This window comes from Mastomys coucha, unplaced genomic scaffold (genome assembly GCF_008632895.1).
Source record: "Mastomys coucha isolate ucsf_1 unplaced genomic scaffold, UCSF_Mcou_1 pScaffold3, whole genome shotgun sequence".
In the NCBI taxonomy this organism is placed as follows: Eukaryota; Metazoa; Chordata; class Mammalia; order Rodentia; family Muridae; genus Mastomys; species Mastomys coucha.
This window is the reverse complement of record NW_022196909.1, coordinates 47425648-47443455: the sequence shown is the minus strand read 5'-3', so window position 1 is coordinate 47443455 and position 17808 is coordinate 47425648. Positions and strand designations below refer to the sequence as shown.

Sequence of the window (17808 nt, the reverse complement as noted above, 5' to 3'; positions counted from 1 at the left end):
GATGGGAGGCCTGCAGATGGGGAGGCCTGCGGATGGGGAGGCCAGCGGGTAGGGAGGCCTGCAGATGGGGTCTTCCTGCCCCTCCCTTCGGTTTCTTCCTCCACTACATTTTGCCACAGGGTAGGTAGGTCCCCACTGGGTTCCTGTCTGCTTCTGCAGTTGTAGTCTTCATATAGGAGAAGGCTGCCTGGGATTGGCTTTCAGCACAGCTGGGCCAGGAGCCCTTTCTTTATTAGGCTCCATCAGACCAAACCCCAGGCTCCCAAGGTGTCCTAGCCAGTTCCCACACTTGCTCCCCTTCAGCCCCATTAGCCACTCTATCTGACCCGCGGGCCCCTGTGCTCCCCATGTCCCTCCCTTTTACCTCTTGTCTGTTACTGGTCCTAGAACCATGGCCAGCCTGAGCAGAGCTGCTGCCCAGAGGCCCTGCAGCACCCAGCTTCCCCTCCTGCCTCAGCCGCCTGTCCGCACACAGCACTCTGTGAGCCAACTGTGGGCTGGGAATTTCTGTTCAGCTGACATAGGGTCCACAGCGGGAGGATCGGTGGAGCTGAGGCACAGGCAGGAGGCTCTCGGAGAAACCTGTGTCCTTCCTTCTAGGCGGTCAGTCTTCTCGGGTGCCCCAGGACTGACAGCCACAGGGGTGCTCTAAATCCTCCTTCCACCCGTACGCCCTCTAAAAGGCTGGTGTGGCCGTTGCAGAGACTCTGTGTGCTCTGCAGCCTGGCCTGTGGAGGCAGAGGCTCATGGCATCAGTGTGGGAAAGCTGTATGGTCGCCATGAAAGATGGGAAGCTCAGGGGGAAAGTCACAGTTCCTGAGAGCTCAGTAGCTGAGAGCCCAGATGAGGACAGCCAGCGTGTCATGGGTCCTCCCCGGGAGCTTCAGACAGAGAGCCCGGATGACGACAGCGTGTCATGGGTCCTCCCTGGTCATCCTCCCAGTGAAGTGTTGTTTACCGATGTCCTTCATGGTCCCATGCATTCACGTAAGCTCCGAATGGAGCATGCAGCATCACCGTACCTGGAGTGCAGCTGTCACTGCACGGGCGCTGAGTGGCGGTAGGTGGTGTGCGGTGGTGTGCGCCCTTCCTCCAGAGCAGAATGGCAGCAGGGCATCCACAGGGCTGACTGGCTTTTGCCTGTGGTGTCCAAAGACACACAAGGCTTTGAATCCATTCCCTTCAACTCTTGACTGACTGAGGCCCAGCAAACCTACACTGTGAATGTGTAGCCCAGGCTAGCCTTGAACTCCTGATCCTCCTGCCTCTGTCTCCCAAGTGGTAGTATTACATGTGTGTACCACCATGCCCAGCTTGTGTTAGGCAGGGTCTCACGCTAGCCTAGGCTGACCTGGAACACTGAGCCTTCTGAGTGGTAGGTTACAGGTATGAGCCACCACAACCAGCTTCCATGTTACTTTTTAAAACATTATTACATTGCATGCCCCCTCGTGTCTTTGTATGGACTTGCTCGCATCTGTGTGCACATGCACTCGTGTACAGATCAGAGAACACCTCTAGGAGCTGGTTTTTCCCCTTCTATCATATGGTCCTGGGGATTGAGTCAGGCTATGGCTTGGTGGCAAACGTCTTTAATCCCAGCACTGTGGAGGCAGAAGCGGGTGGGTTTCCTTGAGTTCTAGGTCAGCCTGATCTACGTGCTGAGGCCAATCCTGGGCATAGTGAGATCTGTCTCGAAAACAGAACCAAACAAAATAACAGCAACAAAAATTAATTCAGAAAAATGTGCCCTGTTCTGAGGCCAAAAGCAAAGGAAAATAAGATTGCTGGTGTCCCCTCCCCAGGGGATGGGTAAGCAGGGGACCTTCACCACTTTGTACCTCCTTCGATTTCAAAATATTCTGGAATAAGCCCGTATCAGTTTTGTACTCAGGAAAACATTTCCTAGTGTGGACCTGGCAGGATTGAGTGAACGCCAGCCCCACCCAGAGACAGAGGTGGCAGAGGAGAGGCGCTCCCTGCTCTGGTCTTTGCGTTAGGGCTCTAGTGAATACTAACACTCAGTCCTGGAGTGAGTCAACTCTCTCAGGCCCCCCCCCCCCGCCCTGAGTAACCTGTTCCCAGGGTCTCGTTCCCATCATGCAGTTAGCCTGGCCAAAAGGATGGAAACCAAGCAGGTACCCAGACCGTACTCTTACCCACTGTGTCCCTCTTTGGGGTTCAAGAACTGGTGGAAGACAAGCCTTTCCCACTTGCTGTGTGCAGCGTGGAGCCCCGGAGGCCCTAAGCCTGCAGAGCTGTATTACGTCATCCTTTCCAAGTACAATTCTAAATGAGCTTGGACACCCCCACTGCACCCCTCTCCTACAGCCCGGGGGGTCTCTGCTCCGCCCCAGGCCTCTCAGCAAGGCAGCCACCATTGGCTGACTTGCCAAGAGCTAGATCGCCTGGGCATGGGGCCTGGCTGCCTCGGTCTTTTTGAAATGTCGCTTATCCCACGGTGAAGGCTGGTGAGGCTGCTTATCCCACTATGAAGGCAGGTAGGCTGGCATAAGCTTGTCCCTAGGTTCAGCTGACCTCAGGAACACAGAGGGCTGAGACCTGTGACACATACAGGTGGAGACTGGCGCTGTTCGCAGTGAAAGTGACAACCTCATTCTCCATCTCTAACACCTGCCCTTCTCCCTCTCTTAACATCCGGTCCTTGCCCGCTGTTGCCCGCCCAGCTGAGCCCCACCTCTCCGGAAGCTCACCTTCCCCCCGCCCACAACTACTAGACCACCAGTTGTTACAATGTATTGTTTAGAGAAGACCACCAGTTGTTACAATATATTGTTTAGAGAAGAAAGCCTGAGCCTTTGGCACTTAAGGTTCTAGGCAGTCAGGCCTCTGTCCAATTGAATTGCCAACTAGCAAACACAAAAACAGTGCCGTGTTAACAACTGTTGGTGGCCTTGCCAGGTACTGAGCTTGGTAAGGAATCTAGAGATGTGAACCACTGGGGAAAGGGCTGCAAGCTGAGTCAGGACAGAGCTTGTTGGAGCAGCAAGATCCACGGATCACGGATCCATGCAGTCTCCTTCCGGTGGCATCTGACTCCTGCAAGCTCATGCAGCCGAGGCCCAGGGAGGGGAAGGGTACAGCAGGAGCAGTTTCCCATCATGACCCTCACCTGCTCGCTTCCACTCATCTTTCTAAGAGCTCTACAGCTCCTGACCCTGGACTTGGGTCTGATTAACAAGAGAACCCAACTGGTGGTGGAGCTGGTAGAGGGAGTGACGGCAGGCATGTGGGAAGTGGCTGTCGGGCTTGCTTCTGGAAGTTCAAACCGCTTCAGCTCAGGTCCCTGCTTAGGCGTCAGCAGAAGGGCAGTCTGGGTAGTGGCCACTTCTCTGCAGACTCTAGATCCACTCAGAAGTGGTGTCAGTGTCTGGGCTTGTGTGCGGTGAGCAGGGGTGCACTCTGCAGGCCAGGAAGAGCAGCCGAGCCACAGAGCTCTCGAGCCTTGGCTGGTGGTGTCTTCTGTAGGACATTTGTCCCACACCCAGGACAAAGGAGCTAAGGAGGCAAAGGTGGGGCCACCAGGTCATGGTCAAACTTAACATGTCTAAGTCCAAGGTCGGGGTGAAATACAGAAGACAGCTCACTAAAGAAACAGACAGCTTCTGCCCAGAAGGGAGGAAAGCTGGTCTGAGGACATCACTATATATAAAAGAAAATTTCAGTGCTTAAAGAAGAACTCTAGAAGGGCTTCCAAGCCTGACATACCGAGATGCCCTGTGGGATCCAAGTGCTTTGAGGTGTGGAAAGAAGGGCTTGGCGCAGAGCTAACCAGGACGTCAGAAGTTGCCAGAAGGACAGCTAGCTACCAGATTAACTGTAGAAACGTTGTGGTAATATCTGGACATCACCTAGAAGCTGGCCCCAGGCTTAGTGCATGGTGGGCAGGGAGGATGCCCTGCAGCCAAGGAGAGGTAGCTGAACTAGTCTGCTCGCAGAGGAAGGTCTATTTCCTCACTGGAGAAAACACAGGAAGTCAAGAGGGGAAGACAGGGGTGGGGGAGTGGGGGGTTGTATGCAAAGCATGCAGAACATGGAGCAAGGACCACATAGGTGCCTTGCCTGGGGCATGAAGCTCTCATTCCACTGAGAATGGTGTCCGGAGACAGCTCCTGCCAATGTGGGGAGCCCATGCTGACGACACACATGCCCGTGGTGCCGTTCGGCAACTCCGGCCCAGCAGGTGCGATGCCTGGGGTTCTGGTAGAGCCATCTGTGTACAATCTAGCCCAGCACAGGGTAGGGTTACACACCTGAAACCCCTTCACAGGAAAGAAAGATCAGACTTCAAGATAAGCTTTGACTCCATAGAATTTACTCTCACAACTGGACATGGTGATGCACACCTTTAATTTCCAGCCCCCGGGAGGCAGAGACAGGAGGATCTCTGAGTTCTAGGCCAGAACTATGCAGTGAGAGAAACCGGTCTCAAAAAACAAAACAAACCAAAATGCAAATGCTTCTCTTGGTTGTTACTGTGAGATAGCCCTGAGGGCTGCAGGTGTGGAGTCACAGCTTGGGTTCAGATCCAAGCTCTGCTACAGATCAGATCTGCTATAGATCAGTTCTGGGAAGACTCAACATTCTCTCTGTCTCAGGGGTCTAATGTGATGGAAGAGCAGGACCTGAGGGAGATTGGCATCAGTGACCCACAGCACCGACGGAAGCTGCTGCAGGCCGCGCGCTCCTTGCCCAAGGTGACCACCCCAGGTCTAGACCCAGAGCAGGAACGGAGCCTGGCTCTGAGGCATGCAGATCTCATCCTGCAGTCTTCCCTCAAAAGAGCCCAGCAGGCAAAAGGTCTTCCTGCCTCTTTGTAAAGCTCTCAGCCCCTGGGAGGGTAGCAGGGCAACTGAGGAGGCTCTGAGGTCCTCTTAGAACTGTCTAGCTCCATAGGCTCGGCCTGTCACAAGCCCCCTTTGGAGTCTCTTAACTCATTAGAGCCCAGGCTAGCCTATCTTGACCCCTAGAGGCATAAGAGGAGCAACCTCTGAGGCCGCTGGCTCCAACCTTGAGTGTTCGTGCCATGGCCAGTGTCCCCTTGGTCCTTTCACCAGAGCTCAGGAAGTGACTCTTAGAGCTCAAGATTCTTTCTCGCCTACGAGCCCCTCCTCCCACACCCAGCAGCCTCTGCATCCCAGAGCAGTGGTGGGCTGTGCCGAGGGAGGGCTCAGGATAGCCCTTGGTCCCCAGGTTCTTGCTCTGTGACTCAGGGATGCTGTCCCTGCCTCCTCACACCACAGGTGAAGGCCCTTGGCTATGACGGGGTCAGCCCCCCCTCAGTGCCCTCCTGGCTGGACTCGCTGGGGTTGCAGGACTATGTCCACTCTTTCCTGTCCAGCGGCTACAGCTCCATCGACACTGTGAAGAATCTCTGGGAGCTGGAGCTTGTCAATGTGAGTGCACCTGGGAGGCCAGGGCACAGGGGAGGGAGTCGCGGGGGGAGGGGCGGCCCCCCCATCCTCACTGCACCGCCCCCTCACAGCCCCGCCCCTCCCCTCACAACTCTGCCCCACCCCGCTGACTGCCCCTCTGTTTCCTTGAAGGTCCTGAAGGTTCACCTGCTGGGCCACCGCAAGCGCATTATCGCCTCTCTTGCAGACAGGCCCTATGAGGAGCCACCCCAGAAGCCTCCAAGGTTTTCCCAGCTAAGAGTGAGTTCACGGAGCTGGGGGAGCTGGGAAGGGTCCACAAGTACACTTTGCGTTTTAGTCCTGGTAACATGACTCTTGAGTTAGCACACAGCAGCCCCTGCCCTCGCCCACACACTCGTGAACAGGAGGGCCGTTTCTTCCCCCTTTCAAAGGTGACACCTCTTGTCTGTACCCACAATCTTTCAGGTGGTTCTCAATGAAGGACCACCACTGTAACTATTAGAGAGGAAGTTAATGTAACCAGTTCCAGGCTAGGCCCACATCTGGGGCTTAAACTCAGCTCTGTACCTAGTTGCTGAAGAGACCCTGTGGATGCTCCAGTGTGCCTGGGGCAGTGCTGGGAATCCCTGGCCTGGCCAGACAGTGGGCCTGCCCCAGTGCCTGCCTCAGAGCTACAAATCCTGGGGCAGCCAGGGCTTCCTCAGACCAGCCAGTGGTCTGGGAAACACTGACAGCCACTTAGGATGAATGATTGGGAACTCCCGAGCTGTGCTGGGCCGACACACAGCTCTGTGCTGGCCAGCAACCTCATGAAGCAGCCGCTTTTGCACACGAGGAAGCCGAGACACGCCAGGGCTGGAGCCACATAAGGCACCTCAGCTCTCAGGGCTGTGAAGAGCAGCTTCCTGCTGGAGGAGCCGCTGCCCTGAGGCTTTTCCTGAGAGAGGGACAGATAGTTTCACTCGTGATGAGTGTGGGAGTGGCCCCCGCCCTTCCCTCTCCACAGCCTTGTATGGGCCTCAGTGGGCTGCTGGGCCTTCTTGGCCCCTGGGAGGTTTGGCTCTTCCTTGGAATGGGCAAGGCCTAGCTGCTCCTGGCTGCTCCGCCCTTAGCCCCCAGCCTCGGTGCCACCCTGGGCAGTCTGAGGGCAGCTGATACCTCCTGCCTGGGGATTTTACCAGTTTCTTGCCCAACAGTGCCAGGATTTAATCTCCCAGACATCGTCCCCGCTGAGCCAGAATGATTCCTGCACAGGGCGGTCGGCAGACCTGCTGCTGCCCTTGGCAGACACAAGCAGGAGGCGGCACGACAGCCTGCATGACCCCGGGGCTGCCTCCCGAGCAGAACGCTTCCGAATCCAGGTAAACAGGAGGGTCAGAGTCTGCAGGGGCCATCTGTGGGCTGCAGTCAGTGCCAGGGGCAGCTGTGGGCTTCGGCAGCGCCAGGAGGCAGTGCCACCCGCTCTCTTCACCCCTACCCAGAAGCTTTGAGAGGAGCCGCCTCCTAACACTTCCATATCTCTCCATCAGATCTGGGGCTCTCCTGGGCCACGGTTTTCCTGTCAGGCCCTGCAGTCCCTTGCTCATCCCCACAGCAGTCCCATTCTCTCACCTGTCCCAGTCCCCAGAGCTTCCTTCTCTGCAGCCCTCTCAGCTCCTTTTCCTTCTATGCCACCCTCCCCGCAGCCCAGGGCACGATGTGCTCTCTCTAGCTTGCAGGCAGAGCTAGGTGTTTTCATGCATCACTGTGCCTCCCTAGGACAAGGCTGGTGTCATCTTGCTTTATGAGCTCAGCCTCTGGGGCCCTTAGCTCACTCAGGAGGCTAAGGATTCCTCAGGCCCAGCCTGTCTGTCCTCCTGCCTTGCCACGCTCTGGCTCTGCTCCTTGCTGCAAGCAGCTGTCTAGACCTCAGAGTGCCTGCTGTCCCTTCCCTTCTGGGAGAGGGGACGCCTCATGCCCACCAACTCTGCACACATTCCAGGCCACAGGGTGTCTCCATGTCCCCTCCCTGTCCCCTCCCTGTGCCCTCCTTCCCACAGCACAGCTGTGAGTTGTACACACTTACACAGTGCCCAGTCGTTAGTTTAGTTCTCTGTGGAGACTACATGGAATCAAAGCAGAAGCCTGACGCATTTTTTGAGCCTGTAGCTCCACCCCCCACATTAACTGTTACATGAACTGTGGCGGTCCCCTACCACCCCAGCTGTAACGGAGGGTCTGTTTAGAGTGCATCCTTTGCCCAGGACCTGAGGAAGCGAAAGGCTCAGCTCCATGGCTTCAGCCTGTGTTCTTTATGCTGGAGGTGCCCACAGCTATGTTCCCCACACGGCCTGTTACGTACACGTTCCTACGTCAAACACCCAAACTCTCCTTCCTGTGATGCCCGGCGAGCTCCTCCCATGGTCTGGGGGCTGCTCAGGCTCCAGTTTCCCCTGCCCTTGCTGGGGTCACTGGCTTCCCCACTCTTCGGGGACACTAGCGCCTGGCAGTGAGCTTGTGAGCTCCCTGAGCAGGTAAGTGGTGTCCAACTGTGTGTGTTCTACAGGAGGAGCCCAGCGAGACCAAGCTGACCCTCCGTCCGCCCAGCCTGGCTGCGCCCTATGCCCCTGTGCAGAGCTGGCAGCACCAGCCAGAAAAGCTCATCTTTGAGTCCTGCGGCTACGAGGCTAATGTAAGCTGCCCTGCCCTCCCAAGGTGGCAGCCAGCCTCCCTCCCTGCCCCTTCTTACCTGGGCCCTCGGACTGTTCACAAGGCTGGACCAGGACTCACAGGCCGACCTCTGCTATGCTAAGGGGAGGGATACTAGCCTGAGAATAAATGGGGGGTGGGGTGGGGGAAGCCTTCTGTCGGGGCAGAAGAATGTATTTTGAAGGTAACCTCTAATAGCAGGATGATCCCACATTGGCCAGGCCATCCTACATGAAAGCGCAAGTGTCTCTAAGCCCACCCTCTGCCCATTCCCACAGTATCTCGGCTCCATGCTGATCAAAGATCTGCGAGGGACAGAGTCCACCCAAGATGCCTGTGCCAAAATGCGGGTAAGGTGGCTGAGTGATGGCTGCCATTCCAGAGGACCTGGGTTCAGTTCTCAGCACCCACACTGGCAGTCACAACCATCCATAACTCCGGGTCCAGGAGGATCCGATACCCTCTGTTTGCCTCCAGGGATACCAGGCAGGCACATGACATGCGCAGACAAAACAGCCATACACATAGCATGAGGATGACAAAAGGGAAGTGTGGGTAGGTGGGAGGCGTTGACCAGAACAGCGAGCAAGGGGACACCCACTACACCGCCTGGGCCCTACCGTACCGTGCAGAAAGCACGTCCTCAGCCCACCCCATGTTTCTGCAGAAGTCGACGGAGCACATGAAGAAGGTCCCCACCATCATCCTGTCCATCACGTACAAAGGTGTCAAATTCATTGACGCCTCCAACAAGGTACGCTGCTCTTGGGAATTCTGTGAGAGAAAACAACCTAACAGGTTCAGGAGGGCCCGTCCGTGCGCACTTGCCTCCGTGTGACGAGGCCAGACACCAGTGCAGGAGGAGGCACATGGCAGGCGTTGGCTGTTCACTTCATGGTGCTCAGCAGGCAGTGGGGAAGGCAGGAGCGACTCTGACGTCCTAGAGCAGGGCCACCAACTGGGACCCACCTTCAGTGATGTCCTAGAGCAGGGCCACCAACTGGGACCCACCTTCCGAGCATGATCCTTTCCGGGGACACCTCGTGTCCTAACTGTAGCACTCTGCGCCTGGCCCCAGATGGCCCGTGACCACCTCACAATGCAAATGCACCCAGTTTCCCTCCACGTATCCACAGAGCCCTTCCACTCCCAGCACTTTCCAACGGCACAACTTCAAAGTTTCCTCTGGGATTCAAAGCAAATGTTTTCTATACAGGGTCTCACTGGTTGGGTGGGAACTCACTGTATAGACCAGGCTGGCTTCAAACTCAGATCTCCGCCTCCCAGGTGCTAGGATTAAAAGCCACCAGCTTCAAAGCGAACTGTGAATTGTGAGCCCCTATAAAACTCAGAAGTCAGGGCTGTGACTCCACTTCTAGAGACATCTAATACCCTCTTCTGGCCTTTACAGGCACCAGGCACACATGCAGTGTATGGACATACATTCAGGGGAAATTTCCATACACATATTTTATTTTATAAATAAAAATCCAGAAACTAAATTACACACTCCTGAGATAACAAATAATACAGGATAAGCATTTAGCAAGATCAGACCAAAGCTAGCCAGAATCCAGCAAGGTAAAGTGCCCACGGCATGCCTGGCACCTGGGCATGTGGGGTGGTCCTGTGAGCGCTGGGGGGCAAGGGAGGCCCTGGTGCTTCTGCTCTGCTCTTGACCTCCTCTCTCTCTGTCTGTCTGTCTCTGTCTCTCTCTGTCTCTCTTTCTGTCTCTCTCTGTCTCTCTCTCTCTCTCTCTCTCTCTCTCTCTCTCTCTCTCTCTCTCTCTCTCTCTCTCTCTCTCTCTCTCTCTCTCTCGTCTTGCTGGCCGCTGCTCCCGGCCTTTGCCGGGTGGCGTCCGTGTTCCTGGCGCTGTCCATGCGTGTCCTGAATCGGCGCTACCTTTATCTTCCCAGACTCACATCTCCCTCTTGCCAACCCCCACACTACAGTACTTTGAGGCGGGAGTGCAGGCCTCCATGGCCTGCATCATTTGCATTCTTCACACCAGCGAAAGTAGCGTCACATAGGCAATGCCAAGATCTCCACCCACTAAGGAGTAGCCCTTTTGGACCATGGCTGTGGCAGGCTTTGAGTACATTGATGACTGAGCGTGGTCAAATGGATCGTGGATGTGACATTGATGGCTGAGCGCGGTCAAATGGATCGTGGATGTGACATTGATGGCTGAGCGTGGTCAAATGGATCGTGGATGTGACATTGATGGCTGAGCGCGATCAAATGGATCGTGGATGTGACATTGATGGCTGAGCACGATCAAATGGATCGTGGATGTGACACTAGTTTTGCTGGTGTGAGGAATGCAAATGACGCGGGCCGTGGAGGCCTGCACTCCAGCTTCACAGGCAGGCTGGTGATCTTCTGCTCACATTTCCAAATTCCTCCGCAGACGTCTTTGCACAGGCGTGAGGGTTGCACGGTCAGGTTAGCCCCTGCAGACGTCTCTGCACAGGCGTGAGAGTTGCACGGTCAGGTTAGCCCCCGCAGAGGCTCCACTTCCGTGGTGTGCCTTTTTATTGCTATGACCAAGCCTCCGAGAATGCGTTCAAGGCACAAAGGGTCTGTCTGGCTTATAGTCCTGTAAGTCACAGAGGTGGGAGCACACATCAGACGAAGCCTGCTTGTGGTGGACAGGACACAGTGAGGAGGGACTGGGGTCTTCTCAGTGACCCACTGCCTGTGCCTGTGCCCCACCTCCTGAGCTTTCCAGCACCTTCCAGAATACCAGCACGAGCCGGGGAACAAGTATCAGACCATGAATCTTTGAAGCACTTACTGCCCAGAGGGCGGCAGTGGGTGGCACCCATCTCACGGTGGGGGTTCCTGCAGTTCACCCCTCCTGTGTGCCAGTCCCAGAGCCTCACTGCTCACAGGTCCTTGTCCTGGAACCTGACTTTTGTCCCAGCTGTCTGTCTTCTTCCCTGGCACTGGCCAGGTTCCCTCACTGAAATGCACACTGCCTGGGGTCCACCTCCTGAGAGCCAGCTTCCGCCCTCCTGTGGGGGAGATAGTGCAAGTGTTTGCTGGGGAACATTGTGCTGCCTGTTGGCCAGGGTCAGGGGTGAGGCCCTGTGCCTAAACGAGCGGGCTCAGACACAGTCCTCAGTACCAGTGAGGAAAAGGTAGGGTTTGTCTGGAGTTCCAGGCTGGTGAAAAGGTAGGGTGGTAAGGCTAGAGGCATACCCTGAGTCCCAGAACATACTTTTCCTGGCAGAATGTCATTGCTGAGCACGAGATCCGGAACATCTCCTGCGCTGCTCAGGACCCGGAGGACCTGTGTACCTTCGCCTACATCACCAAGGACCTGCAGACCAGCCACCACTACTGCCACGTTTTCAGCACAGTGGATGTGGTGAGTGTCCCTGTGACCGTTACAGGCCTGGAAAGGCAGCAGTGGCCGTGTTCCCAGTAAGCAGTGGGTGGACTTAGCCCAGCACTGTCCAGCGAGGTCCTTTTCACAGGTGTGAGTGGCAGCCCATGAGGAGGCACCCTGGGCCCATACCTGGTTTCCTAGCTATGCAGTTCCTGGGTGGGACAGGTTCTCTGTCTCCCCTTGGCTGTTTGTCAACCCACTGTTCCCAGCTCCCCAGGCTGCTGGTAGCCATACACTCTGGTCTCGGACTTTCCCTGCCCCTTCTCACCGAGCAGGAAGTCGCTCTCTGGGTTTCCCTCCACATGGATGCTGCAGGAAGTCCCTCAGCCCTGGCCCATGGCATCAGATATCCGGTTTTGCCTCTGGCAGCTAGCTCCAAGATCTAGAAACGCTGCCTCTCCTTTCCCATCTAGGGCTGCCCTGAAGGCTACGTGGGCTAGCTAACACAGGTCTCCCCCCGCGGCTCACATAGGCTCCTAACACACTGCACCGTGTACATTACAGGCAGATGGGCCTGCAGGCCACATGGGCTAGCTAACACAGCTCTCCCCCCACCCCCCGCGGCTCACATAGGCTCCTAACGCACTGTACTGTGTACATCTCAGGCAGATGGGCTTAGGGTACATTCTACACATTCTTCCTCCCCAGTCACCAGGCGCACCACCTTGGTTGGGAAGAGACTGATGCTAGTTAGCTCACAAGCCAGCCAGAGAGAGACTCCAGAGGGGGCATAGTCCCCAAGACACCGGGGCTATGGTGTGGGCGTTCCCTCTATGATAAGGTGTAGCCGGGTTTGCAGTCACCTAGTGCTTGAAGCAGAATCCTGCCTAAACAGACACTGTTCTGCCGAGATGCCTCACTCCACTTTGAGACAAACCTGTGTTGTCAAAGAGTCTCCTGCTCCCCGTGAGGAGGGCAGTCTGTAGGAAGCTGCGCTGCTAGCTGGCTCTCTCCTTCTTCCCAGAACCTGACCTACGAGATCATCCTGACCCTGGGGCAGGCATTCGAGGTGGCCTATCAGCTGGCCCTCCAGGCCCAGAAGTCCAGGACCATGGCGGCCTCTGCAGCTTCCATGATTGAGACAAAGTCCTCCAAACCTGTGCCTAAGCCTCGGGTCGGCATGAGGAAGTCTGCAGTACGTGCCCCACCCCCTCCAGGGCACCCCAGGGCTCGGGTGGAGTGGCCACAGCCAGTGTCTTCTCACTCCCTGGCACCTGTCCCGGGAGAGCAGCCCACTTACTTTAGCTCCCCTCCAACCCTCCAACCCCTACCCAGGTTCCTCTGGCAGGAGAGGGCGTGGTCATCGCGGGGCTGCTGCGCTCGACTGCAGGAAGCACCCTGTGACACCCTGTGTCTGTCTGTCTGTCTGCTTTGCTCTGCGCCCCAGGTGCCGGTACCCCCCGATTCTCGCTGTTGTCACTGTCACACCTGCACCACTCACCGTCCTTCCTACCTACCGCTGCCGTCCGTTAGTCCCGGAGTCAAGGTCTTTCTGCCTCCCGCTGTCTTGTGTGTCAGGCTCCCGGAAGTGCCCGTGAGCTGTCTCATACCTTGGCCTCATGCTCTGCCTGTGTGACCCTCTTTTCCTTGCTGGAGATGCCCTCCGTGTGTCCTGCTCTTTGTCTTTGTCATGTGTCCTCTGCAAAGGTCAGGGATGAGTGCTGTGTCTTGCCCCAGGCTGAGCTCTTCTGCCCACCAGAGGGACCCAAGGGCTGGGGGCTGCCCAACATTTACCCCTCCCTGCCTACCATGGCCATGCTAAGGCCTAGAGCAGAAATCTAGTGGGGCAGAGAGCAGCAAGACTGTTCCTGGAGGCACCCATCCCGCAGGTGCTTCACAGAGGGGCAGGTATGCCGTCCCGGTGCAGAGGGCACGCTTTGAGTCCTGACCCCCTCTCTCCCCTTGTTTGGCAGCTGGAACCACCTGATTCTGACCAAGAGGCCCCGTCCCACGCTAGTGTTTCCTGGATCGTGGACCCAAAGCCAGACTCGAAGCGGAGCCTCAGCACCAAGTATGAGACCACTATCTTCTAGCGCTGCTCTGTCTCCGCTACCCCACTGTGCCTTTGCCACCCGGTCTTCTGCTCTCAACTCTCCTTCCAGCTGCCACCAAGGCCCCGCCTCCCTGGGACCTGCCTCTGGCAGCAGCTCCTGTTCACACCACCCAACACTGTGAATCCTCCCCTTGGGCTGAGGCCAGCTGGGGGGTGACTTGCCTTTGAAGGGGCGTCCTAGGCACCAGAGTGGGGCTGAGGCCCCAGAGCCTCTGCACTAGGCACTGTGAGGTGAGGGTAGTCTTCCCGCAGAACCACCACAGCTCTCTCTGGTTACTGTCCTCTCCTGGGTCACAGCTGGATGCCAAGAGCTACCAGTTGTCACCTTCCCCGACCCAACCACCACTGTGACCACCCAGTGCCAGGATGCCCTACACATGGCCGCTCTCAGGTGCTGGTCCCTCTCCTGGTCAGGCCCGGTGATGTGGCTTCAGCAGGGACAGACTTTGTGTAAGGGGGCGGTTGGTACCAGCCACACCCTTGTATATGAGTTGGCTCTGATGCCACGAGCTGTGACCCTCTGAACTCCAGGTTCCCGGGGGACCTGTGTGTGCTTGGCCCCCTTCTGTGCTGTGGGCCCGGTTCTGGAATGCAGCTCCCTGAGGTGTGCCCCTGCACACAAGTGCGCCTTCTTCCTTCTCGGAGTGGAGCTGTTCTTGGACAGGGCGGAGCTGAGCAGCTTTTGTGGAGTCGGGGAGCATTCTCAGACTTCCTCTGGTGGTGGGGTCCTCAGACAGCCGTCGTCCAGCCGTCCCTGGCACCCACCTAGGAGCTAGCACCACGGAGCTGAATCTCGGAGGAGGCCTCACGTGCCCTGATGCGGAAAGATCAGTCTAGATGGCAGGGGACAGAAGTGATTCCCGTGGCCCTGGTGCAGACAGTGTAGTGCAGTGCAAGAGCCGTATACCAGGGCTGGCCCTTCGGCTGCCTGCCTGCCTGCCTTTCCTTGTGCCTTTCTGAGCAGAGGGGCCGGGAGCAGCAGTGGGCTGTAGGCTGTGGAGGGCTCCGGGGAGGCAGGGACCGACCTTTGTCTGCTCTGTGTCCCTTTCCGTGTCCCTCCGCCTTGCGCAGGGTCTTTGGTTAACTCTCTCCTCCCACTGTTTGCTTCTGCCAAGCTGAGCCACTGAGGAGCCACACTGTGCTGCAGAAACGTAGCCGTGGAGCACAGGCTCCTCCTGCCCCAGCACCGAGAGCCTCATCTGCAGCTCTGAAGACCCAGGCCCAGCCCTGCTGTAGGACCTCCTGTCACCTGCTTGGCCTGGGCCTGCCGCCACCTGCAGAACCCTGCCCTGGAGGCAGCGAAGACGCCAGGCATGTAGCTGAGGAGACCGGAACTCTGGGTGGCCCAAGAAGTGGCCCGTCCAGGACATGTTTTTAATAGGAAAAGTAATAATCCTTTTTATACATTTTTAACACTTGGCTCCAGCCTCTCGGTAAAGCTGCCAATCTTTAAACAAGACAAGGCCTGAGATGGCCCTGGAACCCTCAGCCAGCCTCTGCCTTCAGAGTGGGCTCTCGGCCTGGCTAGAGACATGGGGACGCACGCGTGGGCAACGCAGGGCAGAGTTGAGGCTTCCTCGTCTACTGAGGTGATGACATGGACATTCCTGGGGTTCCCAGTGGGGACGAGCAAGTAGGTTCTGGTGCGGGCGCAGGGGACTCCTTAGTCCTCAGCTGTCCGTGTTAGCAGTGTCGGAGGCAGCTGTTCCCAGGCTGCTGCAGGGCTGACGGAGCCGTGTCAGAAGGGAGAAGTAAGTGGCTCTGTTTGGAGCATTAATGGGAATGTCAGTTAAGACTGCAGCTTGCCAGCTTGGGACTTGATCTGGCCTCGCTCTGATTCTTTTTGACTGTTGTATCCTGTGTGGCAGGCTGGGCACATCTGTCCCAGATGTGCAAAGGCTAGTCGGGTAACAGTCGTATCCTCCCCCGCTATGGTCCTGAGGTTACGCTGGTGTTGCTTCAGCTCTTCTGCCAGCTTGCTTTGCTTTTTAAAGTGACTTGGGTGGCGATCATCCTCCTGGGCTTAAGGAGCAGTGACTGGGGGTCAGGGGACCAACCAGACCACTCACCAGCTTTTCCAGAGTAGGGAGCAAAAAGAGAAGCCCTGGCCCACAGTGAGCAGACCTCAGGCTTTCTAGGCAGCGCTCCTCCTGGGGACGGGAGGCCCTGGCCCACAGTGAGCAGGCCTCAGGCTTTCTAGGCAGCGCTCCTCCTGGGGACGGGAGGCCGGGCTTGAACAGCGGCCTTGAGCTGCAGTCCTGGGCACCGTCACATTGTCGCTACTCAGATGGGAAGCAGGGAACCTCTGCTAGACCTGTGGCAATCTGCCTGCTGTGCATTTAGCATGGCAGCCGCGGGGTACAGCTCCTCTGGGACGGAGCCAGGGGTCCTCTGCTGCGGGTACAGCTCCTCTCTGGGATGGAGCCGGGGTCCTCTGCTGCGGGTACAGCTCCTCTCTGATGGAGCTGGGGTCCTCTACTGCGGGTACAGCTCCTCTCTGATGGAGCCAGGGGTCCTCTACTGCGGGTACAGCTCCTCTCTGATGGAGCCAGGGTCCTCAGCTGCGGGGTACAGCGCTAGTACTTCCCATTCTGCCTCACACCCTCCGCCCTGGAAAGCTGCCCTCGGCTCCCACCTTTAAGAATCCAGAGAGACCCTAAGTTCCTGGCTCAGTTGTGCCGAACCCCTTCCCTCTGCCAGAGTGGGGCTCAGCGGTGGGCGCAAAGCCCTGGGGAGCACTGTAGACACTACAATGAGTTCAAGCTGCACTCTGTTCTAAAGTCACAGGCAGACACTTCCTCCTCTTGACGCTGCTATGTCTTATTTATTCAGGGTGTTTTCTACCAGAAAGTCTTGGCTTGTCTGCTCTGCGTCTCTTTCAAGATTGGTTTCTCAATATTCAAGAAATTCCTCTCCTCCTCCGGGTGGGTCTCTCCTTTTCAGGACAGGTGCCAAATAGAAGGGCCTACCTTTGGCGCTTTCGTGAATCGTGCCCTGTGAAACCAAGTCTGAGCCTGAACTGTGAAGGAGGCCATTCTGATGGGAGTGGTGAGACATCCCAAGCCTTCCCAGCAGCAGCCACAGGCCCCCCTGCTTGCCTCTTGGCTAGGCGGCTGCCCTGCGCAGGGCAGGAGGGAAGCCCGCCCACTTGCTCACTCTCCTGCAGGCTGTGTCTCGGCAGGGTACTTTGGACTCTGCCTCTGAGGTTGCCCACTAGGGGGTTTTGAGAAGTCTTGGGTTTGAACACATGGCTGCAATCAAGACGGTTTATGGTTAGCTCGTGAGGTGCCCATACCGGCAATGCAAGTCACGGGAGTTACTGCTCATGGTGGACAGTGGGACTGGATTGTAAGAAAAATGTTATTTAATCTTTGTTTCCATATTTTGATACTTGAATTCCCCTTTTGTTTTACTGTACATAAAATTGTTAATCTGTCCGATTTTGTTTGAATTATAAACACCTTGTGGTACCAAATGGAACCAACCTGTGCATCGGTATAGACCAACCTCACTGCAGAGTGTGCACACCCTGGGCTTCCGGCTCGGTTTCTTACTTCCTTAGCTGATAGCTTAGGACTGACTGAGCTAATAAAGGAGAGCTGTAGAAACCGGCCATCGCTCTGGAGTCTCTGAATTGGAAAGCTGCTTTTCTGGTGTTAAGTGTGGACACGGGCCAGAGGCCACTGCAGGTCATGGACACATGTCCTCGGCCTGGCTTGGGTGACAGTCTGGCAGTCTCCCGCGTCCCTCAGCAGGTAGATGCCAAGCTGGCCCTGGAACAGTCAACCTTGTGTGAAGCAGGGACCTACCTCAAGGACATGACTGTGAACCAAGAAGGGATGCGTGGCCACAGACAGGTCTTCAAACCGTGTGCCGGGCTCTCCCACAGATGGCCACCGGGCATCTCTGCAACCGCGTGGGGTCTAAAGCTGAGGGAACGAACGGCTCCACCTTAGGTGCCTGGTTGCTCACACAGCTCACTGCCCGAAGCTCTGGCGCGCGCGCGGGGGGTCTTGCTATCAGAAGCCCTTCCAAGCACACTGTAAAACTCCAGATATGTTCTCGTGTGCTTAGCTGTATAGATGCAAACATCTCCGCACTGTGGCGTGTAACCATTCATGAACGCAAACAACTGGAATTCATGTTTGCGCCATATGAACAAAGGGTGGGCTGATAATAGCTGTCACAAGTAAGCGGGATCTTCTGCTTCCCCCTTCTAGTACAGTTTAAACCTGGGACAAATTAGCAGTGGAAACAACAGTTAACGCAAAAAGCCA

The 17808-nt window shown here is 56.6% G+C and overlaps 1 protein-coding gene across 6 annotated transcripts in view; it reads left to right on the top strand.

Moving 5' to 3' along the window:
* Positions 1 to 17139, top strand: part of Anks1a (ankyrin repeat and sterile alpha motif domain containing 1A) — a 159241-nt gene extending 142102 nt beyond the window's left edge. For 2 of the 6 annotated variants that reach the window (XM_031348311.1, XM_031348309.1), the window contains 11 exons: positions 4620 to 4718; positions 5265 to 5417; positions 5568 to 5675; positions 6593 to 6757; positions 7942 to 8067; positions 8363 to 8434; positions 8752 to 8838; positions 11320 to 11457; positions 12443 to 12613; positions 12866 to 12964; positions 13392 to 17139. In XM_031348311.1, coding sequence (XP_031204171.1) covers positions 4620 to 4718; positions 5265 to 5417; positions 5568 to 5675; positions 6593 to 6757; positions 7942 to 8067; positions 8363 to 8434; positions 8752 to 8838; positions 11320 to 11457; positions 12443 to 12613; positions 12866 to 12964; positions 13392 to 13511 — 1338 coding nt within the window. In that variant the 3' untranslated portion in view covers positions 13512 to 17139. The remainder of the gene's footprint in view (positions 1 to 4619; positions 4719 to 5264; positions 5418 to 5567; positions 5676 to 6592; positions 6758 to 7941; positions 8068 to 8362; positions 8435 to 8751; positions 8839 to 11319; positions 11458 to 12442; positions 12614 to 12865; positions 12965 to 13391) is intronic. The other 4 variants (XM_031348312.1, XM_031348314.1, XM_031348310.1 and 1 more) reach the window with 3 other exon arrangements.
* Positions 17140 to 17808: the final 669 nt, after the last annotated feature.